General features: G+C 37.3%; 2 protein-coding genes across 2 annotated transcripts in view; one reads left to right on the top strand and one right to left on the bottom strand.

Moving 5' to 3' along the window:
• Nucleotides 1–13,850, top strand: part of LOC116727278 (5-hydroxytryptamine receptor 3A-like) — a 14,542-nt gene extending 692 nt beyond the window's left edge. Inside the window, exons 2-10 of the mRNA XM_032574619.1 lie at nt 7,194–7,251; nt 7,863–8,029; nt 8,565–8,609; nt 8,865–8,974; nt 9,939–10,108; nt 10,506–10,666; nt 11,127–11,337; nt 11,904–12,120; nt 12,714–13,850. Coding sequence (XP_032430510.1) covers nt 7,194–7,251; nt 7,863–8,029; nt 8,565–8,609; nt 8,865–8,974; nt 9,939–10,108; nt 10,506–10,666; nt 11,127–11,337; nt 11,904–12,120; nt 12,714–13,014 — 1,440 coding nt within the window. The 3' untranslated portion in view covers nt 13,015–13,850. The remainder of the gene's footprint in view (nt 1–7,193; nt 7,252–7,862; nt 8,030–8,564; nt 8,610–8,864; nt 8,975–9,938; nt 10,109–10,505; nt 10,667–11,126; nt 11,338–11,903; nt 12,121–12,713) is intronic.
• On the bottom strand, nt 13,445–27,437 carry adam9b (ADAM metallopeptidase domain 9b). Its single transcript, XM_032574932.1, has 22 exons — nt 27,151–27,437; nt 26,719–26,828; nt 26,540–26,613; nt 25,977–26,055; nt 25,815–25,891; nt 24,726–24,918; nt 24,584–24,646; nt 23,094–23,165; nt 22,789–22,958; nt 22,598–22,688; nt 20,027–20,157; nt 19,719–19,890; nt 18,546–18,635; nt 18,260–18,455; nt 17,968–18,076; nt 16,270–16,450; nt 16,091–16,177; nt 15,897–16,002; nt 14,833–14,962; nt 14,637–14,736; nt 14,426–14,463; nt 13,445–14,104 (listed from the first exon to the last, which is right to left on the bottom strand). Exons 1-22 carry the CDS (start codon nt 27,218–27,220, stop codon nt 13,981–13,983), a joined length of 2,463 nt encoding a protein of 820 aa, XP_032430823.1. The 5' UTR covers nt 27,221–27,437; the 3' UTR covers nt 13,445–13,980.

Genomic DNA, 27,437 nt, shown 5'->3' with positions numbered 1-27,437 from the left:
GGGTAACTAACCCCCTTGCCCGTCGGGAGAGTTTGTTTTCACACAAACCCAACCGAAGGGCAAAGCTAACACCTTGCCCGTCGGAAGGGTTCGTTTTCACACAAACCTGACTGAAGGGTAACTAACCCCCTTGCCCGTCGGGAGAGTTCGTTTTCACACAAAACCGACCGAAGGGCAAAGCTAACACCTTGCCCGTCGGAAGGGTTCGTTTTCACACAAACCTGACCGAAGAGCAACGCTAACCCCTTGCCCGTCGGGCGAGTTCGTTTTCACACAAACCTGACCGAAGGGCAACGCTAACACCTTGCCCGTCGGGAGTATTCTTTTTCACGCAAACGCGACTGAAGAGTAACTCAAGCCCTTTACCCTTCGGTTGGGCTAGATTTCACACCTTTACTCTTTTGTAACCCAGATTAGAACTACCATTCCAATATCCTACCGTGTTTTTCTTGCATGGAGCATTGTGCATGGAATGGCTCGATCCCTTTGTTGTTCTCGCTTGCTACCAAATTCCTTGAACTCATACGATGACTTCATAGCCTTGAGGAGTGGCTACTGAAAGTAGCAAACCACATTTCCTGGCATTGGATTCACAATCCTTCCTTTCACAGTCCGAGGCCATCTGGTGTCTTCAGAGTCATCATTCCATCTCAACAAAAACCATTGATCGGCTTCCATATCTTCCCAGTCCATATACCATAGCTTCCAGGTCCATATACCATAGCTTCCCGGTCCATATACCATGTGGTGTTGACAAGGCCTTAAATTCTCAAACATTAGCTCAAAACTATCATCCACCACCATAGACACTGAGGATGCAGGTGGTGACAGTGGAAAGAAAAAAAAATCCCTTTACAGGAAGACTTCCTGAAAAGAAAAACTTCCCTTTAACAGGAAGAAAAAAAACTGCAATTGTCAAACATTGACAATGTTTGACAATTGCAAACATTGTCAAATGTTTGCTGAAGCTTACATAACTTCAGTGGTCATGAAGATGTATGTTGTGACAGTGAATAGGTAAGCCTTCCCTCTAACAGGAAGGCTTTCCAATAAAAAAATAAAAAGTGAACAAGGTACCAAGTAAGTAAGCTGTAAACTTAAGCAATGCCTCCTACTGAGGATCCACGTGGTAGCAAGACTTTCCAAAATAACTTCCCTTTAACAGGAAGACTTTCCAAAAAGACTTCCCTTTAACAGGAAGACTTTACAAAATAATGTTAACACTGCACCAATTATTTAAATGGGTTATAGTTAAGCTATAACAATGGCTCGTACTGATGACTCCATCTGGTGACAGTGGAAAGGAAAAACTTCCATTTAACAAGGAGACTTTCCAAAAGAAATTAACACTGCACCAATTTAAATTTGTTAAGTTATACAAGTAAACTTAGGCAACGCTTCATAGTGAACATGCATGTAGTGACAGTAGAAAGGAAAAGCTTCCCTTTAACAGAAAGACTTTCCAAAAAAATAAAAACCGGTTGTCAAACATTGGTTAAAAGTTATGAAAGCTTAAGCAATGCCTCATGTTGAGGATACATGTGGTGACAGTGGAGAGGAAAAACTTCCCTTTAACAGGAAGATTTCCAAAGATAAAAGACTTCCCTTTAACTGGAAAACTTTCCAAAATATTTGTAATTATTTAAATTGGTTAAAAGGTAAGCCAAAGCAATGACTTGTACAGGAAGACTTTCCAAACAAAAAAAATTAACACTGCACCAATTATTTAAATTTATTCAAAGTAAAGTAAGCTTAAGCAAGACCTCATACTAAGGATGCAAACGGTGACTGTGGAGAAGAAAAGCTTCCCTTTAACAGGAAGACTTTCCAAAAAAAGGCTAACACTGCACCAATTATTTAAATTGGTTATCAGTTAAGTAAGCTAAATCAATGCCTCATAATTAAGATGCATGTAGTGACAGGGGAGAGGATAAACTTCCTTTTAACAGGAAGAACCCTCCAACAGAATTATACGTTGGCTCAGTATGAAAGGCCATCTGTCACTACCCCCAGGGGATTTGAAAGGACAGAATAAAGAGAGAGAGAAAAAGAAAAGAGCTGCTCCAGGAGTGTTTCTATTGGAGAAATTATAGTTAGTTGTAGTAGAAGCTCCTTTGGTGGCTTTATCTATGAGAAAAAAAAAAAAGTTATTTGCAACAAAAGGTCCACCAGTTGCTGCAACAGACTGGCAACCTGTCCAGGGTGTACCCCGCCTCTCGGCCGAAACGTTCGCTAGAGATGGGCACTAGCACCCCTCCCGACTCCACTTGGGACAAGGGTGTACAGAAAATGGTTGGATGGATGGATGGATGGTCCACCAGTTGCTTAGTCTAGGAGAGAAAATGGGTTAAAAACAAACTTAAACACTGAAGGACAAGTCCCAGTCGATTCTTCGTAGAAGGAAAACATGGATTTCAGTGGAAAACCTGCAAATAAGAGATGGTGGATTACAGTGTGCACATTACCTCTGTGACATCTGGCCTGCAGCTCCAGGAGATCTCTCCGTTGCCGTCCAGAAGAAATGAAGTCAAATGACGAAATTGCACGAGGCCACGCGTTGTTTCGGCGCAAAAATTAATCAGTTTTCACGTTTAAATTGAACGTAAATTGAATTTGTTTGAGTTATTGAATTATTAAAGTATGAACCCTAAATGTCAAACTAAATATTAAGTAGGTATATAAAAAAAATAAAAAATGTTCATATAAAGACCTCATCTTCACCCAAAATATTTGATATTCATTGGAAAGATAAATATTATCCTAATGCAGCTATGATAATGTCAACTTTAAGCCAGGAACTTCAGATTCTAGACATCAGACTTTAGTTACACCTAAACCTCCACAGGTCACAAGACCACAGCAACTACTTCAAACAATACTAAAAATCCAAAGACAGAAGGATTTAAAACTGCAGAATCCTTCTCAGCTCATTGACTCTCAGCAGAGAATCAAACCAAACCAGCACAGCAAGAGGCCTAGCGTTGGCCTTCAACAAACAACGCTAGCATCAGCAGCGTAGTATAGCAAAACCCGCAACAGCTCCTACCCTGAGATGTCTTCTGGACCCGCCATTGGAACAGTTCTTTGAGTTAACCAACCTTTGATGGGTCGGGCGGATCCGCCAGTCACCTTGTAGGGAATCCTCAGCTTGACGGAAGCGATCCTCATCTTCATTGAAGGGAATCCTCAGCTTGATTGTAGTATGTCCATAATCTGCTATCCATCCTCAGCTTGATTGTAGTATATCCGCTAGCTCCAGATGCCATTAGATCTCCTCACATGTTTCAGGGACGCCAGCAACCAAACAAACTGCCGCTGAGAGGCCATGGTCGGGTCTCTCCTTGTGTGCTGCTCTGTTTAGACACAAAAAACAGCTTCACTAATGTCATCGGCAGAAAAAGACAAACTAAGGAGCCTTGCAGGGAATATGGGGAAAGTGTTTTCTTTTGCGTTACTTCGCAATATGCTTACTGCAATATTTGCTGGTCTACTTTGTAAACAGTCACAAATGTCAATTTAACATTTCAAATATATACATATTTGAAGAGCCTAAATGTGCAGCAAATGGTGGTAGAGGGCCGCACTGGGTTAACTCCGGGAATCTCATCTGTCTGACCCTTGTGTCAATCATCTCCAGGCCACTTCTTTGTTCACAATTATCGATTTATTCCATTTTGTTTATCATGCTTCAAACTGTACAAGTACTGCGATACAGACTGACCAGGCCAAACTATGCACAAGTGCCACCTCTCCTCATACACACAAAGCCAGAAAGCCAGTAACCTTCCCATTCACACTTGGTGACAGTCACGCCCAGATCCACGCACCCACCACCCACGTTTCAAAGCCGCGTGCTCCTGTCATATCAATAAATACTTATTTCATTCATATGGCTCTTACAGAGCCTGAGTGAAAACGTGTTTATTGTTATTAATTCTTTGGTGCAAAAAACTGATTGAAACTCGATTCAACTGCATGTTTATGTCTGTCTGCGTAAGGTTGAGATGGAACTGCACATGAAAACGGCCCTTTAAACCATTCAGACCAACGCAACAGAGACACAATCAAAACTGTCAGATCACTCATGACCCCGCGATAATAACTAAGAAATAGTCCAAATAGTTTAGATGTATTTTTATTTCTGTCCTACTTACGGAAAGTTTCTGTTTATCATATATATACTGTAGGTTCAATAGCAATATGATAGGTTTGTGGTGCATTTTTATCCTAAAGAAAAAGATATAAAGCTTCAGATATTCCACAAAGAGATATTAAGTTCATGGAAAAACCATACATAACCTTAGGATTAAAGCAGAAAGTATGGCAGCCCCCGTAAGAAATGTTTACAGTGCTCAATTATGCTGCATGAACTGATGGTACAGTATTGCGAGAACGCAAAACATTTCCCCAAGTCCCATAAAGGGCTCCGTAGCAAACAACTTAGAATAAGGTTTCCGAAAAATAACTTACCGAATAACAAACGCAGCAATTTCAAACATGGCGCTCCCACGGCCTTCTTGTCAACACTGCAGCCTATTCGTAGGTCAAGTACAAGGCGTCAAACTAGGCCTCGATAAACACTGACACGATTTCAATCGGATCCACAAAAATTTCAGTCATAAGGCTGGGCGTCCACTCGAATTCCGCGTCTTGGGAGATCAGAAAATATCATCTTTTAATCCAGGTCCCTCAGTCCAGGAATATCAGACGACAGTTTTGTGTCTCCAGGCGCTAGCTAGCCCCATCTTTTTTTAAAAACGCTCACGCGGAAGCTGCGTCATATTTCAATCCAGCATGGCGCATGCGCGTCACGCTCATTAGTAACAAAAATGGCGCAATTCGCCACTGTTGCCAGATTTGACATTTTCCAGTCCAAACACAGGTAACTAAACCTGAAAAACCTGCCCAACTGCAAAGACAGTATGAATCTAAACCTCTAATAAAACTCATGTTAATAGCACTATATGTTTTATTCATAATCTATCCCTAATATATTTTTAGAATAATTTAGAGAAACAGCAAAATTGTATATTAATTTTTTATGATGTATAACTGAAGAATGAAGAATGTTTTTTAAAGTTTCCAAAATGTAAATTCAACCTAATACAGTTTTAGAAAAAATAAGAGAAACGGTTAACATGTATAAAATACATGTTTATATATATATATATATATATATATATATATATATATATATATATATATATATATATATATATATATATATATATCCTAACTCTTATGGAGAGTGAAGAGTGTCAAATGACAATAAATAACTTATGTAATAATTATTTAAGTGTGTCATTATTTTATCGCTGTCTTTTGATCTGCCTTTAAATAATATAAGTTTATTCATAAATTGCTCATTTAAAAAAGTACAATAAAGCTTGGTAAAAAAAATACATTTTTCTTTATCTTTGATTAATTTATTAAAATATAAGTCAACAGATCTTAATTAATGTTCAGCTTGGATTTAATTGAACTGTAAACCATGAACTTCTTGTCATTTTGATGTTTCTGAACTAAATAAACTTTATTTACTGGTGAGAATCCAGAGCTGTGCAGATCATTACCAACTTCAACTGTGATCTCTACAGAAACAGAGATGCTCGGCCTTCAGCGAAACCACCATTCAGATCCACTTTTCTGTCAAAAAAGCATCTTCTAGTTTCAACCATATTTATTATCTTTCAAGTCCCTTATTTAACTATGAACCATTTACTTAAAGAAAGTTGTAAAGTTGCAAAATAAAAACCACATTTTCCTCCACTTTTCAATTTTCTCTATTATTTTGGGGAGGAAAAATCAACTTAAAATAGCAGCAAACAAAGACCGTATTTATTTTATTTTTATACCATCATAAACCACAATTATTGCTAAAACGTACATTTTCTTTGTGTAACTAATGTCACATATTTTCTACATTATGGTTGGGCTTAATTCTCTTTCATGCTCAGTCTTTTGATCACATAACTTGTGATGCGAAAAAAAGTGTTTCCATTATAGCACAGGTGTCAAACTCCAGTCCTGGAGGGCCACTGCCCTGAAACTTTTAGATGTGCCTCTGCTGCACCACACCTGAACAGAATAATTAGGTCATTAGCAAGGCTCCGGAGAACTTATCTACATAAGAAGGAGGTAATTAAGCCATTTCATTCCAGTGTTTTGTACCTGTGGCACATCTAAAAACTGCAGGACAGTGGCCCGTGAGGACTGCTGATCATAGCTTTGCGAAATACATCAATTTGATACGGCAGAAAAACCACCTCGTCATAATGCAAAAACTTCTTATTGAAAAACTGGAGCGTTTTTTTTATTTCTAAATTGGTGTGTTTTCGTTAATCAAATTTATTTGAATATACTTTCAATTTGGGCAATTTTATGGTTAATAGAAAAGCAGCACATTTGTCATAAACACGCAGAACGTCTCTGAGAATCATGTGACTGAGCAGGTTGCCAGGTTGGACATAATTCAGGCCAAACTTCAGTTTGTGAACAGGGGGAGTAGAAGTCGATCGTGCATCGTGTCACATTTTTGATTGTTTTGATTGTAAATTAAAATAACTTTGTTTCAAACACACATTAATAATGCACGTTTTCCCTTTCCAACAAATATAAATACTATCTGCAAATAAGACCAAATCCACTGAGACCAAAGCCTCCCTTAAGTAAGCCATTACAAAGAAATGTATTTTTTATATTATTCACAGTTTAACAAAGTCAAGCTATGGGCTATAGCTTACTTTGCCCAATATTATTCTAGAATCATGAAAAAACTTCCCAAAATTAACATGACACTTTAATATGCTTCACCACAGATGAGAAATAGTAGTTAGTCCATTCTGTAAAAATTAATTTCAGTAAATCAAGTTTTAATGTCATTACTGCTTCAATAACTGGAATCAAACTTTTCCATCAGTCAGGGTTTCTATTTTGTGTCCCCACACCATAATTCATTATATTTGCTGCTCTGATAAAGACTTGAGTTTATCTGTCTTAATTTGTGGAATCTTATCTGCGCCAGATATTAGTGTAAGCATTTCATGTTTCTACTGATAAATAAACAAATAAACCCATCATATCAGAGAATTTGATTAGGGGTGAGGTTTGCCCACCCCTTGCCTATGTAAGATTTGGCCGTATAATATTTCTGCAGTGATCTCATTTGCACACTTGCTGTTCAACCATCGTAGTGCCTGGACTTCATAGAAATGCTGCTGAGAGACTTCATTCTTCACTTCCTCCTCATAGGTATTATTATTATTATTATTATTATTATTATTATTATTATAAAAAACATAGAACAATATGTCAGGGCTGTGTTACTGTAGAATCGGTTTCTGTGCGCTCATTTTTATTTGCAATATTTCACTAATAGCAGAAGCAGCCTCCATCCCCTATTAAATTATACTTATTTTATAAAGCTAAAGTTTTTTACAAAGAAATTCTGAAACAGTTGAATCTGTGTAATGTTATTTTGCAAGGCTGAAAATAGTTTAAACAATAATTACCCATAAAGACAGGTTCCTTTATACTTTAGAAATTGATAAAAATATATATATATATTTTTACTATTGCTGTATTATACGGTAACTACATCAGAACTGGAGGGTCTTGTCAGACTCGGGGGAATGTAAAAAGCATTGTTCTGGTTAACCATAAGTGCACATTTATGTTTGAACATTGGACTTTTAATCGATAAAATATGAGCTCTCTCTGTATTGATCAGAAGAGACTCATCCATTATGAATTAATTTCAAGCTCATAAGTAAATAACACAGAGTATGCTGTAATTTATAGAAGAAATATTAGCATTTTTCTGCAATTGTGCCTGGATCTTTCTTGTCTCTTTGTGTTTGAAGTTGTAGAAGTGGCTTCCTCTGGAAAAGTGTGTAGTTATCAGGAGGTCTTAGACTACCTGAACCTGAGCAGAGGCAATGAGCTGTTTTCCTTGACCCGACCTGTGAAAGATTTCAGAAAAGCCACAAAGGTGCATCTGGAAGTATTGCTGTACGCTATCCTGGATGTGGTAAGTTGGGAAATTGCCAAATTTCATATTTCTGGGTGATAAATATGTGCAAAGCTAAGTTTGCTTTTCCTTCAACTTTCACTAGAATAACATAACCTTGTCAATTCAGATGATTTACCTTTATTGTTGTGTCTATCATTTGCCAGGATTAATATTCTGAAGAGCATCAGTGCTGAAACCTATTAAATAATTCAAAAGAGTAAATGTCTGTGGAAACAGTCACAAAAAGGAAATAGATAAAAACAAGTCATTGCAATATAACTGCAGAAGCACTTTCAAACTCTTTTCTAACTACGTGTATTAGCTACATGTGGTTTTATATGATAGCGTGTGTGTGAACTGAATAAACAAGTTAGCACTTCAGCTGTTATATCGTTCCTTGTGTTCTCTTCTTTTACACTAGCAAAGATAAAACATTTTATTACTGTGCCACCTTTTAGTGAGAATACAGTACATATGTTTTTAATTCACTTAATTTGGAAGCATAATGGTCACTTTAAATATTTTTTCCTGGCACCAATTTGCTTGTTTGCAGAGAGAGATTGACCAGACATTTGTACCATATGTTTGGATAATTATGGTGAGTATTATCTTTCACTAATATTTCTCTGAGCAACAAAATTATAACTAAGGCAATTATGCAATTTGCAGAATATATGACATCTTAAGTGCATGTCAGGTTTCTCCAGTGGAGACTCAAGTTAAGGTCAACACAAAAACTGCTTTTGGAGATCCTTCGACCCAGTTTTGGACCACAAGCTTTCCCAAATTTTTATATTTCCAAATTTTGTGTAGTATTAAAACTTGTGATCACATTCTTTACTTTTCTTCGCAGCACTGGCAGAATGACTTCATTTCCTGGGATTCCAGTCAATTCTGTAACATCACAAAGGTTACTATTCCCACAGATATTCTGTGGAAGCCAGATCTCACCATTGAAGAAATGTAAGTGAACTGTACGGATATGCATGCACTTGCTCTATTTAAACAAACGAATATACCAAACATCTGAATGATGACTTTTGGACCTAGTGCTAAAACACTGCAGCTGTTAACAAAACATATATACCAAGAGCACAAGAAAATGAGTAGAGAAGGAGAAAGTAATGACAAAGACAAGAAAATCTGTCGGACACATGAGACAACTAACACAATACTCATGCAGCCCTTTAATGAGTCCTCAAAGTGGTCAGCAAGTCAAAGTGGAGAATCTCCAGGGGCTCATCCTGGTGGCTGGCAGACTGGTGAGATAATTGAGCCTTTCTAAGTGACTCAGTCCAGTCATTACAATCTGGTGCAGGATATCAGATGAAGAATAAATCACGTGAGCCAAACATTTGTTTTCAACAAATGTTTGATAAAAGATAACTTTTATGGCACTTTTTATGGCATTTTGCACTATCGTGTGCTGCTTGGAGAGTCAACATGAAGAATCAGCTACTCAGGAATGGGAAGGAAAAGACAAACAAACAAACAAACAGAAACTCACCTGAGTCACATGATTATGTGAGTTTCTCAGTTTTTGCAGAGAGCAAGTACTGGACTACGGAAAGCCTAAAAGGTCACAATTTTATCAACTTAGAATGATGATCACACTGCTTCTCTTCATACATGTTTCAAAATACGTGACTACAATCAGCATATAAAGTAATTTAAGTACATTGGGTACAAAGCTTTCCTTCATGAACAAAATTAGTAGGAAAGGACAAGATAGCATAAGTACAAAATATGGGTGTGAACTGGAAAATGTCACCATAGGTTCACATTTGGACACTACCAAAAGAAAAGAGCACAGTGGTGGAAAAATAAGAGATGGATAAGTTATAATATCCACAGTCTGATGCTGGGTGACAAAGTGTTGCTTTGTCCTGACTGCGTGTATCACAAATGAAATATTTCTGTTTTGCAGGACAGAAAGGGATAAAGCCCCTCCAAGTCCTTACCTCACCATCACCAGCAGTGGTACAGTCTTGGTCCAGAATGATCAGGTGCTGGTCAGCACATGCATGATGCAGGTTTACAAATTCCCATTTGATGTTCAGAGCTGCACTCTCTCAATTAAATCAGTTGTTCACTCCGGTAAGTCAGCTTTAAGCTGTTCTTCTATTTTTCAATTGTGTTTATAATTTCTGTGATTACTAGTGCTTTAGTGCTGATTATGTGAGTCTTTACAACATATAGTTCAAACCAGCTTTTTATCTTATACACTGTATAATACACAGAGCCTGCTTTTCACCTACATTAAATCAGAATAAACTTTTAGCTCATTGAGGACCACCAGCAATTTTAAATCACTAACTTCTAGATGAGATAATGAGACAGATGATTTTTTTGATAACTGATTTAGATTCAACTCTAAATTACAATTATTCTCCCTTGGATTATTGTCCAACTGCTCGCACAGATGATGTTAAAGTACCGGTGCATGCCATGTCCATTTCCCCTAGTTAAAACAATTTTTTCTCTTCAATTCCAGTTGAGGAAATTAACCTGTTGCATACCTTGAACTCCTCAGTGACTACTAATTGGTCACGTGAGTTGATGAGCACGCAGTATGAGTGGCTGTTTGTTAACATAACAGTTACCACCAAAACGGTTAAACCATTCGGATCCCAGCAAGACACCATTATTTACACTGTAAGTAACTGGTGACTTCATGTGTTTACAGTCAGTCTGCTTCTTCTCTTAAAATTATGAATATTAATAGTAACATGTTTGCAGCAGCCTAGGGAGTGTTACAGACTGGATTAGTGTGAATTGGCGAAGTGTTAAACTTACAGTAGATCTAGAAACCAGAACAAAATATTAAACAATTAGCATAATCAATGAATAATGAATGAATCATAGTTAAATTCTTTTATTTTTATTTTAATTTTATTATCAGCAGATAAGACAGAATTTGTCTGTATTTGTTTTAAATTTTTATCTAGATTCTTATTTCCCTTCCTTAAACCTGTCACAGGAATAGAGAAAATCATTGGCATGCAACATTTTGCTTCTCAAGTTTTCTAGTGCAGAATATCTTACTCAGCCATTTACAGATGTAACACATGTCGCTGTGTGCACACAATGACATGTCCAAACATCTGTTTTACAGATCTATATGAAAAGGAGATCTATACTCTACATCGTCAACTTCCTGCTGCCTGTCCTCTTCTTCTTGTGCCTGGATTTGTCCTCCTTCCTGATCTCAGATAGAGGTGGTGAGAAGATCAGCTTCAAGGTCACGGTGCTGCTGGCTGTCACCGTGATGCAGCTCATTCTTAATGACATTCTGCCGTCATCGTCAGACAAGATCCCACTGATTGGTAAATGGATCAAGACCTGCTATATTCTACAGAATGCAGCTGGGGTGCTACTTTTAGGTTAATTGATTCTGAGATTTTAATAATATAAAACAAAAGTTCTGGGAAGATGCATGGAGTCAAAATGGATTTTAATTTGGGGATTTTAAAGATGAAGTTGAAAAGATTCTCGTCTTTTTTCTTTCCAAAATAGATTCAATATGCAATTTCAATGAGTTAAAAACAAAAAATAATCATACAACTGTAAAACTTCAACAGGACTTTTGTAAAAATATGAAAACTGTGTTTTGGAAGATGTTAACCAGGTTAACATTAAGATTTTGGAATGGCCTTCCCAGATCCTCAATCTCAGCACAACTGAACTTTTGTTGATGATCTGTCAAAGTCATGTGGAAAATGGGAATAAAACATAAGGATAATTTTTATTATAACAGTTTGCTACTGTAATAAACTTGTTTCACACTGTTTTTTTATGTTTAAAGGTTTGAATAACTTGTTTCAGCAGCTTGTCATATAGTTTAAGTTGTGATTTCTTCATTGTCACCATCTTTATAATAACCTCTCCCCAGCGGTCTACTGCATTGGGATTTTTACGCTGATGTTCCTCAGCCTCCTGGAGACAATCTTGATGATGTATCTGATGGACATCGAGTCTGAATCCCAGGAAAATGAGATGAACAAACGACACAGTTTGGAAGACGGTTGTGGAGACAGTCAAGATAGAGACGCCAACTACCAAAGCTGTGAGAAAGGTAGGAGTAGCAGCTTGTGGGCTCTGGGCTTTTAACTAGCTCTAAAACACAAATTTAACACTAATACAAAATTTAGTTGAACAACTAAAAGTTGTATTTAAAAACATATAAAAATATGCTTTTGTCTGATATTTTCTGTACATATTCAGTACAATCTGGATCCAATTGAGACGATTCATTTCGATCTGAAAACTGCAGAATTTGGTCAAGACGTAAAAGAGAACTTTAAGTTTCAGGATTGTACACTTATTAAAAACTTATAATAAATCTAATAGTATGTTTCTGTATTTAATGTTGATAGAAAAGCACTTACAACACAAATAAAGGAGTAAACTACCAGTCTGTAGGAGGAAGAAAGTCCTTATTATTGTTTTCCTTCCAAATATTCTAAAATCAGCAGAATGTGCTTTATCTGTTTCCTCTAGAAGAGAAGAACTGGCCTGGGTGTTCATGTATCTGTGGTGTGTCTGCAAACAAGATGCCAACTGACCTGGGGCAGGTTGGTATTAGACCCCCACTGGAAAGACTGCTTGAGTTTTGACTTCAGGTTCAACTCACGCTCAAATCATGCTTCAGTTTTGTATTTCTCATAGTTTATTGTGTCAGAAAACTAAAAAGCTCATAAAGTGGCCTGCTGTCTAATTATAATTTTTTTTTAGAATCTCAGTTTTTAACCAGGTCATCATCTTTCCAGGGCTGCGGCAGCCGACTGACGGAGCAGCTGCAGGAGTTTCAAAACTTCTCAGATGGACTGAAGGAGATAACAAGGATGCTGTCTCTGCTTGTGAACAACGCCAAGGAAGAAAGGAAGCCTGGCTTTTGGACCAGAAAGATTAAAATCATCAACCGAGCTTACTTTATACTCTATGTAACAGCTTCCAGCTTGTTCTTGGGCCTCATGTTTTCCATCTGGACTGCTGATGAATAAGGTTTCTGTTTCAGGCTCAGATACATTTAGTTTTAGTTTATGCAAATTTAAAAGTAAACTTGTTTTGATATAGTTATTTAAATGCCCAATAGGTATCAGTCGTCTTCTGCTGTTAAAGCAACCGGGTTTCTTTAACACTTCAGCAGCATTGTGGGCTGAATGAGGCCGTGATTTACGATTATCCGAGAAAACCGAATTTGGGTTTTTTTTACTGAAAGTAAGCCAATGTTAACAAAATGAACAGGAAGAAACATACAATGTATACATATATAAATGTATCTTGTGTGTTATGATTATACGAGTTTCACTTTTTAAGCTTAATTAAACGCACTGATAAATCAATATTAAAAATGCAGCTGTATTTTAAGAAATAACCTTAAAAATATGCAAACATGATATATATGCACAAACAAAAAGAACTTAAATCTGATTGAAATAGATATCCAGCATCTTTTATTTAAGTAAAATCAATATCAAAAGAACTTTCATGTTTTTGTTTCAGGAAGAAGCTAATTAAATTGTCTTCAACAGCTAATTGAAGGCAATCTATCTTGTCTTCATCATAAATTAAATAACCAAATGTGGAAATATATATCATGAGAAGCTCATATGTGTAAAGTAAATTTAAATTATAATTTCATTACAATCTTCAGAGCAATATTACAACATCAACACTCAAAGCTAACAACGTTTTAAAAATATGTTGGAATAAAATCCCTAAAATTCTTCCTTTTTTTTGTATAAACAGTTAATGTGGCTGATTTAACACAAAGTGATGAAGACCGAATAAAACCCACCTACTCCGATATTTACAAAGTGCATCCAACACCACAAATACAAATATTACAGTCAGATTTAGAGTGCATTAAAGTTCCAGTGAGTGTCTCATTGTCACAGTGGTTTAAAACAGTATATTTTTGTGAAACACACTCACACACTCGCAGCATCCCTGACATAAAATCAGCATCAACTTGCAATGTCTTTCACGGGGATCGGCCTGGGCACTCCTGGGCCCTGAACTGGAGCTGGAGGTCGTGCAGGAGCCTCGTTTGCTTCCCTGGTCCAGTAATCCAGTTCTCCGTACCTGAAACTGACAATATATTTGGGCTCGGTGAAAGCTGTAAGTTGTGCAATGAAAGGCTTTAATTAATCTTAGATTGAAAACTTTTAATTTTACCAACTGGAATTATAAACAAAATTTGATTAAACTGCATTAACTGGAGCAAAGTTGGAATGAATTTAAATAAATTTGAAACTGCACTGATTTCATTATATATTTTAGTTATTTTGCTTAGTAAAAAAACCTTGAGATGATTTTTGTGAATTATAAACTTGATAAAACATAACTGAATTAATACAAAATAAATTAATTCACAGATATTAAATATGTTTTAAAAAATAAAATGCATACTCTGAAATGGGAGCAGAGGTCACTGATGGAGCTGGAGGCTGGAGTTAAATATAGAAACACACAAAAAGAAAACAAGAAATTTCCAGTTAGATATGTATAAAACAAAAAGCAAAACGGGAAGATATGAAGAGAAACATTATTTCTGACAAATGTCTTTTAAACAGAAAATAAAGCTGCTGCTGTGACTACTTACTTTGAAATGTAAACTTACCCTTTCAGGTGGAACTTGTCTTGGAGGCTGAATTGTCACATCTGTTTGAACGTTACCATTTGTGGGTGCATTTGCATTTCTTTTTCCTGTACTGCGTGGTCTTTAAACAAAAAAAAGGAAAGATTTTCTTAAAAACATGAACATTTTAAGAGACTATATGAATGTGTGTTTTAAGTGAGACAGTTTTTTATGTTACTTTTTTCTTTGTTTCAAGCAGATGTCTAGGGAATCCCTTTTGAACACGTAGAGCAGCACCAGAATGGCAGCGACGAGAAGAGGGACAACCAACAGGAAGAAGATCAGCAGCCCGTTCCTGAGGGAGTAATCTGAGACAGAGGTTCACATGTAAAGAAGGAAGAACAGCCGTCTTTCAAGTCTAAAATATTACTTTGCATTTCTGAACAATAATTGTACTTTCAGGTTTCAAAAAGTTTTCAAACGGACAAAATTATTCTCAGATGATACAGCAAGAAATGAGACAAGCAACAAATATGAACTTAATGAAACTGCTAAGTTTTAACCGACATCAGCTAAACACTACTTACAGGTTTGCCTAGATGTGTAATGCGCTCATTAAATAAATCAATCTGTTGATGTGCTTTTAAAAATATTCACAGACATCCAAAAACTAAAAACTACAATTTGTTTTTAAAGAACACTTTTGAATATATTATGCATTTCCCATTTTTAAGATACAACATCCTTTTTGTTAATATTAACCAATTCCTGGCATAATTTTGGCTATACATGTGATTACTCTTCTTTGTTGAATTGCTAGAATTCACTTAAATTGATTTCCTTAAAAATCATAGCAGGGCTGCACAATGGTGCAGTTGGTAGCACTGTTGCCTTGCAGCAAGAAGGTCCTGAGTTCGATTCCCGGCCCGGGGTCTTTCTGCACAGAGCTTGCATGTTCTCCCTGTGCATATACATGAAACCCCCCTTTTTAAAAAAACATTTTATGGTCAAACTCTCAAGCAAGGTGGTGGTAGCATCATTCTGTGGTTATGTTTTGCTGCCACTGATACCAAAGGAGGAAAAGAAACCAAACATGTCCAAATTCTCATAGATCACAAATACTTCCTTTCAGGAAAGATAAAGTAGGTTAGTAGTTGATCAACATTGTTGAAATCAATTAATAAAAAAACCCCAAACTGTTATAATAATCATTCTGAAATCAAGTGTAGACTAAAACTCTGTGCAAATGACCTTAAATTGATTCTACAACTTTGCGTGTGCATTTAAAAGATGTAAATGTACCTATCATAGCAGGACCGCTGTCGACACTGCCACCTCGGCCTGCTGTGTTGCAGTTGGGTGGAGCCCAACCGTTGTCACAGTGGCAGTGTCCCTGATCATTACACACCTGGAGAATGAAAAACAGCCAATGAAGTGTCTGGCATTTCAATACTGACTGATAAAAGAGTTTATAAAAAGTTAAAGGCTTGTTTTACTCCTCGTCCACTGCAGGTGGTCTGTGCATTGCAGCCCCGGTTTGGGTCCAGAACTGACGCGTTCACACACTTGAAGTCCATGCAGGTCTAAAGTAGAGGATCGAAAACATCCAGTCAAACTTAATCTGCCATTTAATTTCTGTCTCCTTAACAGAACATTTTAAATATTATTGGCTCACCTTTCCTTTGTCGCACGGACTGCCGGGTTTAACATAAGCCGGATCAAGCACATCGGTACCAAGGTTGAAGTCTGCATTGATACATTTGGATCCCTGAACTATCTCGATGCTGATTTGGGCACCAACAGGGTGGTTGTTTAAATCCACATTAGTGCACTGCACCTTTCCACATTTGGCATTCCTGAAAAAGAGATACTAATGTTACAGCAAAGTAACAATTAATTAATTCAACTAGATGCCACTTTATTTCTATTTTATTCAAGATTTGCAGTTTACTTGCATCTCGGTAATTCATATAAAAATGTAATTCTTATTACAGAAATCAATAGCCAGCTGATGAAAACCAAAATCTTAATTTTCATATAAATAAATAGTTAAGACCAATCATAATAATAAAAAAAATGATTTTTCATAAAGAAATTTTATGACCTACAAAAAAACTGATACCCGTTGAAGTGGAAAAATTAGTATATATATCTGCATTAATATTTTCCAGACGTGTCTGTTTTATTTCGTATGCATGTAAGGGGTTTTCTAAGCACACGTAGTACAAGAAGCATATGCATTTTAGCGGTCAGATGTCGTACGTGATAATCACAGAGTGCAAGGAAGGTTTAACGTAGGTGTCTATGCAAGTTGTTTTTATTAACTTTTCCCGCTTGTGCTTAATTTTCCAATATGTGTGAGTCAAAACAGGATGTGGTTTTAACTGAAATGTATGCAGCTGTGCCGCTGGGCACAGCTGCATACATTTGCATACAGACTGCATACATTTGCATACAGACGCTGCATACGTCTGCCTTCAGTGATGGAGCCTTTCAACGCTTCAGGCCTTCAAAATAAAAATTTTAAAGACAAAGATTGATCTTACTCATTTCTTAACAGTTTCTCTACCCTTTTGTTAATAATTTCCATAGCACCTTCACAAGGAGGGTAGGCTTCAAAACAGTCATTCCTAAAGAAGCAATCAGTGCTTCATAAGTATCTAAAGCATGGGCTTTCACAATTCCTGTGTGTCTGCTTCACCAGATGTCAGAAGTGCTTTAGTGGGCTGTGGGAGGAAAAGAAAACCTCAGCTGTTGCTCTGTGGTCTAAATTTATCTTTTTAGAGTGAAGTAAAGTTTGCATTTTATTTAGAAGTCAATGATCCAGAGATTGATGGCTGAGTGGAGTTGCATAAAGTCTAGCTTTAAGTTTCTTCTGCGAGTTCCTGTCATCTGTTAGTGCACGTCTGTCTGACGAACTTCATGCTTCCGTCTGCCAGAAAGCTTCAGATGAATCAGGTTTTCATTTTCCAGCAATACTTGTGGCTTTCCCACAATGTTAAAAGTACCAAATCCCTGCTTTAATGTCTGTGGAATCTCTAATTACGTAAAGAAAATCTATATAGGAAGAGATGAGACACTAGCCCAAATATACACATGAGCTTTAAGCTGCTGTTAAAGCAACCCAGGCCTCCTGATTACCTCAGTAAACTCACAGGGTGATTCCTTCTGAAACATGCCGCACTGATGCAGCAAGTCATGACAAGAAATGACATACCGGTATGTCTTTCGGTATGTCTATGCACAGTAAACATTATTTTAATGTGTTGTATGTGGCATTGTATTTTGAATTACGGTACTGAAAAGACTATTTTCTGAAGGATATTTTAATTTACTGACCCGCACCTGAAACGTATGTACTTTAAGTACTTACGCCACGGTACATTTGATGTAGTTTCCATTGCTGATGATGCCACAGTTCCCAAACACGTTCCCCTTTATATTTTCATATTCAAAACAAATATCATCTGCCTTTTTTGCACCTGTTCAAAAAGGAAAGTGTCAAATATTAGCAACAAGACGAGAGATTAAGTTACTAAACAAGAGAACAAAACATACGTCAATCATTTTAATTCTTTACAAAAATAAAAATGGAGCAAGAAGTGACCAGCACAAGTAACGAAATAAACCACATTGATTTCTCCAGCGACTACAACAGAACATACCTGATCCAAACAGATGTAAACACTGGTAATCGTACGTCTGGCAGCGTCCTTCGTAGCAATAGGCTGCATCGTTTTGGCAGGGAAGCCCATCCATGAAATAAAAGTCTGGAGGACAAAATCCAATTTTGCCGTCACAATACTCTGGAAGATCGCAGACGTTGGCTGACTTTCTGCACTCAGTTCCAGACACTTTGAGCTACCAGAGACAAGGAAGTAAAATTAATCACTTTGACATGGCGAGGGCAAAAGTGATGAAATTTCACTTGTACTGAAACGGTTTGCAGACCTGACACTTGTCACAGCAGGCTCCATGAGCACAAGAGGAACCACGAGTCAGTTTGCAGGTGGCAGCATCACAGCACTCGTTCTTACATTCCTGCATGAAATAAAAAAGGAACAAACTATAACAGCATACTATGCATACAAAATTAACTACATTTTAACTCTGAAATATGCACACAATAAATAAGAACATCTCAAATAAAAGAACAGTGGAAAATCTCCTTCATAGATAGATAGATAATACTTTATCGATCCCCAAGCCATAGTATACAATAATAACAAAAAAATAAAATGAAATACACATTAGTGCTATCTCTCATCCATACTTCTATAGCTTGTGAAAATGGCCTCCTTATATTTCATTTTAAGTTGTATTAAATGTTGACTTTGTTTTATCTCCTCATTTAACTTGTTTCATAACTTTACCCCATGAGCTGAAACACAAAAGCTCTTTCTTGTTGTTCATAAACTACGAATCCTTAAGTTTGAGTAACCCCTTAAGTTGTATCCCCTTCTCCTTCTCCTCAGCTGGAAGCCCTTTTACACTCCGCGGCCAGCGCCGTGATTTCTGTGTGAAAGGCATACAAGTACGGGACTCCTATTGAAGGTTGAGGTCTTTCATTGCTGTTGCTTGAGGAGATCTTTTCTGGTTGAAGTCAGTGCAATGCTCTGGTTGTTACAATGAAAGTGCTGCCAGCACACTAATGGTTCAAGCACTGGCAGGAGCCCAACTACACAATCTACTGTTGTTATCAAACTCCTCTATGTCATACTTGGAATCAAAATATGCTGCCAACAAGATATCGACTCGGATACCTATAAAAGTTTTGAGCATGCTCAGACAGTATGGGAACTGTGTTTGTGATATAACTCTGAACATATCTTCAAGAACCTGGAAATACTGTCCATGTTCTGGTTGATTTTTAACTCCTAACTCTAGTGTTTTATAGGTCAGAGGGAGGCCTAACGTTGACCTATAAACCACTATTTACTTCAGTTAAATTCAATTCAGTGACATACTTTGATGTGTAAATTATTGTCCTCAAAAAGGCTACACCTACACAGTTTCTGTGTCAAACACACGCAATATGCACATGTGTTACTCTCCACTAAAGCTTCTGCGCACCAGTTAGTAAAGTCCCAACAAAAACAAAGAACAATTTTCTAACTTCTTTACCTCTTTTGTGCCACAGTCACATTCCTCTCCTTGGTCCAGGCGTCCGTTGCCACATTCAGCGGTGCCAATCACGTCCGATGCCGAAGGTTGATTTCTAAGACACACGCCTCCCCCACGGAGAATCAAAGCCTCAAAGTCCTGCTCGCTACATTTGCTGAACTGGACGGCACCACTATGAAGTAACGGGATTAAACAAACAAAGTGGGCTAGAGTGAAAGCAAAGTAATGTCAAAAGCTTCTATGTGGTTTTAATGAAAAACTATGAAAGAAATATACATATAAAGTACAATAGGTGGATAATGTTTTACCTGGCGCCCCCTGACATGATGCAGCTCTTTCCATTACAGGAGCAGTCAGTGGAGTCGTGATTCATGCCCAGGTTATGGCCCATCTCATGGGCCACCACAGTGGAAGCAAAATTCAAGTTGTCTGCGCTGAACTATAAAAATAAAGCGTGGTGTTTAGGTAAAAACCTTCTGCACAGGTTTTTAAAACATGATCCATATAGAAACATAATGACATACAGTCATGGCAAGAGAGCTGGCAAAAGTTTGTTTGTAAGATTTTGCCTTTCACAATAAAAACACATTTAGATCCTTAAAATGTAATAAATATGATTTAGAAGAATATGATATGAGTTTATTTGTTAAGGAAAGCTAAGCTAACACTGTACTTAGTGTAGAAAAGTTCATTTTACTGCTTCCATAGGAACAGATAACAACAACTGGATTTTACAAAGCAAATGTATTTTTTAGCCAATTGAATGAAACACGTTGTTTTGGTAGTTGTCAGGTTTTGGTAATGCAAAACCTGGCAACGCATCACTGTTAATGATTCTAGGGACGTCTATAATGCCATGTCTGAATAATAATAGTAAGAAAAAATAATTCACAGGTGGACGACATCCAATAGCATCAATGTTTGTCAAGAAAACTCCTAAGTACAATGGAAATGATTACACTGAAAACATATTAGAAACCATATATTAATAATAGTGAAACAGGAGTTGAAGTTAGACCTGATTTACACGTTAAAACAGCACAAATAGAAAACTTCAAGTATGGTTCCTTCCACGACTGTGGTCTCTTTTTGTAAAGATGTGAAAAGGCCTTGAAATAAATAAATGTAATGAACATTGGGTGACCTACTCTTTGCTACACAGTCAGCAGTGTTTTGACAGCTTTTTGACCTCCTTTCCTATCACCTTCACTGCACTTACTAACAATATAAATTTGGGTCCTCATGCAGCTCAGTTTCTCATTTTCTTTTGAAGCAGACAAGCAGATATTTTCTTGTATATATTTTCTGGCTTATGAAGGTCAGCATGCATCTGCAATACATTAATTGCATAACTTCTTTTCTTTACAATTTTGAAGAGCATTAACTAGGTCTCTCTGTCCCATTCAGGAAAACGGGTGCAAAGGTAAAAAGCTTCGAAATGATTATGTAATTATGCATCAGATAAGAAAGGTTTATGGATGCCAGTAAGTTTAAAGCCTGCCTAACAAATTTGCTCCAAATAAGTACTGGATTTTATTTTTTATCTGTGTTAAAGAAAAAAAAAAAAGGCTTATTATAATGCAAAAATGGCAATTTAACTAAGTTTCTAACTTAGTTGAATTAATAAAAAAATAATATAATAAAAAAAACATGAAATCAAAGCTTTATTTAAGTGGTATAATGCCAAGAGCAATAAATCAGCATAAACACAGCATATTAATGGTGTAGCATGGTGTCATGAGGTGCGGTGGTGAAGGTGGTGAGGCAGACGCTGTAGACCCAGGTTGAAGTAAATGAATGATTTTAATGAAGAATGTCCAGAACAACACAGTCCAACATGGTCCAAAACAAACGGGCAGCACGGCCGAGCGGAAGCCAGGGCTCGACGCCGGTAGCAACCGTAACACAAACGGACGAGACGAAGGACTGGGTACACAGACAACAGACTAGCAGTCAAATGAGATGAGGACCCAACAAAGACACAGACACACAGGTGACACTAAATACACAGGAGGTAATTAGGGAAACTAGAAACACCTGGGAGTAATCGAGGGGAGAACAGGACAACACGGAGACACAGGAAACTCAAAATAAAAACACAGAAAAACACGGAACATGACACATGGTGGTGGAAGGTTAATGATATGGGCTGGTTTTTAAAATGATTTTAAGCAGTCACAATATCCTTAGTAAACCAAAGTACTCCACTCTGAAAAGTGAAGCCACCCACCAATCAGAGGAAATCTCATCAAAACAAAGCTGTGAAGCAGAAAGCTAAGCAAACAAGAGCACCAACCTAAAGCAAAATTGCTAAACAAATAAAAAACCAAGGCATTGCACTCACTAATCCGAACTTGACTGAAAAGGTTGCAACAAAACCTCAAGCAAGTTGTGTGAAATAGATGCAAGCAGTCCTGAAAAACTGAAGCCATGCAAGTCAAGACTAGAGAAGTATTCTTTCATAATGGAATGTTAAACTGATAAGGTGTTATCAAAATAACTTTGGGTAGTTCTGCAGATAAACTACCAGCCACTGAGTCAGTGGGTGTACTTAGTTTTTAGAGTTAGTTTTTGCATTTTGACTCCAACTCTTTAAATCAAACAATGGTGCAAATACTTTCTGCAACAGCTATAAATACACACACATGCAGTCATTTGTAAATCAGAGTGCCAAAGAATGTGGCAACGTAAAGAAAGAAGGTTTGTCATGGAGGTTAGAGGCATTCCAGTCCGACCTGTTTCACTGGTGAGTCACTTACAGCTTGAGACACTCAGCAGTCTCCCATTAATAAACCATTCAGTATCAGATTTCCTGTGAAAGCTCATTGTGTCAAAGCACCACTGTGTCAGCAGGCGTTCGAGGTTAAAACAGAACCTACCACGTTAATTCCTCCAGAGCTTGCAACAGAGCACACGGTGCCAACGAAGGCCATTCCCAAAACGCCACCAGTGTATGACCTCGTCCGACCACTGGCAGAAATAAACAAGGTTAAAGTCTTCTCTAATAACCAGACAGAAACCTAAATTAAAGGTTTGTTCTGCTAAATAAAAACAGAGGAATGTTACTTACACGATGAGCTGACCGATGTCATGTCTGATCTTTGGCAACAGAGTACTCTTCCTCCATTTAACAAACTCTCCCAGCACCTCTCCAGCAGTGCCGTCCACACTGAAAGGATTACTTTGCTTAAAAATCTCCAGGCCCACAAGCACAACTCGGATATTGAGGGGTTTGTAGTACTATAGGAAAAAAAGAGGCAAATTTATGTTAGCGTCAGCGATTATCAGTATGATTGAGGCAATTCTTAGTTTAAAGATTGTAAAGATGCTTGTGCAAAGCAATTGAAGAACAATAAAGATGCCAGAAACTCTCACCCCATCCAGCAGGTTTGCCATTTGCACCATCTCCTCTCTGACTGCTGTTTCATTTTGTTTCTTGTAATTGTACTGTTAAAAAGGTCAAATGTTCACAAAATTAAACCACATTCTCAACAATAAAATAAAGCTACATAATCATTTGATTCAGCCTTTTAGCATAACACCGAGTAACATAATTGCAATGTTTAAAAGTTCAATATGTTACAAGAAGAGTGATGACTGCCAAATTATTTCTCAGAGAAATATTACACTAAAATCAAAATCTCTGATGGAAAAGCTGAAAAAGATGACAGATGAACGTAAGCATTTAGCAAATGCTGAGAAAGACTTTTGAAAGAGATTTTAGCAAAGTTTAAAAAGTAAACAACCTTCTTTCCTGATAAACTTTATACATTATAGAGTAGTGGCCAAAGAAAACATATAATTTTCAATTTAAATGCATTTATTAGGCTTAAGGTTATAGTGTATCACTTGAAAAATTTTCAAATAACGTCTTGTTAAAAATGACAATGTATTTTATTAGAGGGGACACATTTATTAACATTTAATGCATCTACATTAATAGGTTAAAAACTATAGAATATTGAACTGATGTTGAACAAAGTGTCTGTACAAGTTGCAGGACACCGACTCTTATGAACTAGAGTTTGAGACCGCTGCTTTACATGAATGTCTCTGTAGTGGTTGTTTTAGTTATGACTAACAGATGAATATGCTTATCAGGACCTAGTCAGAGAGACCAAAGTTTTCTCAGAAAGTGAAAGATCACCTTTGAGGAAATAAATTATGTTATCTTTCTGACATAATCAACAAAAGCCACAATAATCGCCGGACCTGAATAGTCATAGGATGACTACTCCCTCACAACCTGTTCCTCCCGAACTCAGAACCAACCAGTTCTGCAATGACTACTGGTTTGGTAACTAAATTGAAAAGAAGACAAGCAGGATCTGTGTGCGGCTCTTTTAGTGGCTTGACTATCTTCTTATCTCATCCATGGTACACTTAATCCAGGATTGTGTCGCAGGGGCAGCAGCCCAAACTTTGCTCTCTCTAGCCACTTGGGCCAGCTCCTCCAGGGCAACTCAAGGCGATTCCAGGCCAGCCATGAAACATAGTCGCCATGTCTCTTTGGGTTCCCTACCAAAGGGACGTGTCTGGAACACCAAGGCGTCCAGGAAGCATCCTAACCAGATGCCTGAGCCACCTCAACTGGCTCCTCTTGAGGTGGAGGAGCAGCAGCTCTACTCTGAGTCCCTATAAGGAAAGCCCAGACACCCTGCAGAGGAAACTCATTTCAGCTGCTTCCTGGAATCTTGGTCTTTCGGTAAAGACCCAAAGCTTGTTTGTGGTTGTAGATAATTAATTGTAGGAATTGATAGTTTCACCATTTGAGTCAGCCGTCTCTTTGTCACAACAGACCAGTTCGTTGGTTAAATCCCGATTTATTTTACTGATAAAACAAAAAGTAAATCATTAACACTCACCCTGAGGTTATCGACGACCAGCACCAACTCTACAAAACTGGTTTGAGGTAAAGCGCGTTTTCTCTGTTCAAACAAAAAGGAAAAAGGATTTAGACAGAAAGGCCTCCATTTTACACTTTAAACATTTAGATGTAGAACAAACCCTTAGGAGAGAAGTCATGGACTGGGCAGGCTCAAAGGGTTCATAGTTGGGCATTGATGTCGCTTCGCTAATGACCCCGCAGGTGACTGGCTCAGAATAAGAGTCTTTCAGGAGGTAGAGAGCGTGCTCGTTGGTGGTGGAAGCCGGAACGGGTTCAAGCCCAAACGTCTCATTTTCAAGGAGGATCACACCCCTGTGGAGAAGTAGAGCACAGCGGGCTAAAGGAGTGATATAGACCGGTTTCATGGAAGTTCAACGGCTCAGCAATCAAATAAAAATGGGTTGGTAGCAATAAACCACTGGGAATGGCTGCACAATATTGCAAAAACAGAGAGTTAATATGCTGATGATCACTACAATGTCTATATGTGTTGCAGTTAGCCCACATTTTCCTCACACCTCAGGCTTAAACTGATAATAACCTCTTAGAGGTTATTAAGTTATAGTTCCCTGACTATAGTCTCAACTTGAACCTGACAGAGAATGTTTGGAAGGAGATAATAATTATTACGATTACTCCTCAGAAATGTGGGGCTCATCAACAAAATTATATCTTCAAAATACCAGTGGAAAACTGCAAAAAGCAGCTCAGTGATCAGTGATTGGATCTGACTGCTGTAATAAATGTTTAGGAGGGTATAAATGATTTTAAAAATCGCATTTAAAAAAATATAAATAAAACAAATACTTTTGAAAGTTTGATGATCTTTCCAGAGTCACCAGTTTTATTTCCTTTGTAGAAGTGAATGTTAATTAGATTTTTTTATCATGTTGTGGAAATGCCAACAGAAAAGGGAGGCTGGTCACAAGACGTCAGCTTCAAAGAACTTTTTAAAATAACTATTAAGCAGGCAAAAAAATTTACTATTCATTAAGTTCACATTTCTGTATTTTTTTTTCTTTTGTTGGTCAGATGAAATCACTAAAGATCATGTTTTCAACAACTACAAGCAGAAAATCATCCTACAAACAAAAATAAAGGCTTGAAGATGTGCTTTTGTAATTAATCAATTAAGTTACTCAAATAAATAAACTTCAATTGGAATGTAAAATATTCTGCATGCAAATAATCCAAGCAAAGGTAGAAACCTGAGGCCAGAGCATGTGCTGAGCGCAACCACTGAACGTTCGTATCCCTCCACAGATCCATGGTAGTAGCAGTTCACCTGAAAATTTAGAATAATTTAATTTAACACCTTTTTTTTCTTAAAGCAGTTCTTAGAAGGACGAATGGACAACCAAGAAACTCACATGTTGTCTTGGATATGAGGTATTGTAGTTACCGCTGGCATCCCGAGAATACTGGACAAAATTGGGGTGTAAAAATTCTCTGAGTAGAAGAGAAAACAAATAATTAATTTTGAAGATTAAAAATTGCCAGTGAATCTTAAAAAATTGTACTATCATTCAAAATGTAACTTAATTCTGCAGTAAAACTCAAAAAGTGTTACATGTGGGGTTTTTTGATTGCTTATCTGTTTTGAAAATCTGGCTCACAGCTAATCAAAAACACAAATTTCAGTTGTTTAGAGCATTACCCAAGATCTTTTAAAACAGTTAAAGAACTCTGAGCATCCTCAGAGACTTTTGGAAAGTTGAGTGGAAGGAAGAGCAACCACGATGCGCAGAATTGAGTTTTCATTAGGTGCAAGCCATAATCATACTTAAACATACACACTTAAAACAAATCACTTTCTCTATTGTAAGTAGGATTATAGTGTAACTCTTAACTGGATCACTGAAATAACTTAAAAGTTTTGATTTTATTAAGATGAACCTCTATCGCCACAATGTCAGTGATAATGAGTTGGTACCTGTTCTTTTCCAGATGAAGAATATGCTTTTTGTTGTTGATCATCAGCGTGTAAGACACCTTATCTCCATATGCCTATATGAATAAAACAAAAACAAACAAACAAAAATAATAATGTAATTACATTAACTCAGAAAGAGTTAGTTAAAGAACATTTGTAACACCAGGAACCTACAGTACCTCTTTTGTCTGTGAGGTCCCATTGAGGCTCCTTGTCCACCTGCTGTTGATCACTTGTGGTTTTACAACGGAGTATTTGGGCAGTTTTGATGTGAACCCACTGAAATCTTCTGGAGATGGAAAGGAAACATTGTAAAATACTGCGAAGGAACATTTTGAATAGCAAATGCTAAGAAAGGAATTCGCACGCAATCCGAGCACACACCCAGAGCAATTGAACTGAGGTAACATTCCAATAAAGATCATTTTGATCTCGTTCATGAAACAGATCGATTAAAGGAGAACATACTTTCAGAAGCTGGACTGTCAATAAATCCGAGAAGATGCACTAAAAATGCTTCTGTGACCCGATCGGTCTGAGAGAAATACAGAATTAAAGCGACTTCTCTTTTTCGAAAGGAAACAAAAAAAAAAAAATTAAATATCACTCACCTTTATTTTCTGTCCCAGAAATACAGAAGTGGAGGATAAAAGCGATCAAAAACGGTTTCCTGATAACCATGATGGTAGAAAAATGTCAAATAACAGCATAAGGAAGCCTGCTTCTGCTCAGGTGCTCTAGTGGGCGTGGCTATGATAGGTGGGGGTATTCCGGGAAAACGAGGAAGAAAAATTACACTTCGGTGACTTTTGAAATTTGTTCTAAAAAGTCACAATGTTTTTAAGGATAAGCTTTACAACAGAAACTTTGTTGCCATTGTTTACGAGGCAGAGTTTTG

The sequence above is a fragment of the Xiphophorus hellerii genome, chromosome 10 (assembly GCF_003331165.1).
Source record: "Xiphophorus hellerii strain 12219 chromosome 10, Xiphophorus_hellerii-4.1, whole genome shotgun sequence".
Taxonomy (NCBI): domain Eukaryota; kingdom Metazoa; phylum Chordata; class Actinopteri; order Cyprinodontiformes; family Poeciliidae; genus Xiphophorus; species Xiphophorus hellerii.
Note: the sequence above shows the minus strand (reverse complement) of the source record. Positions and strands in the feature narration are given on the sequence as shown.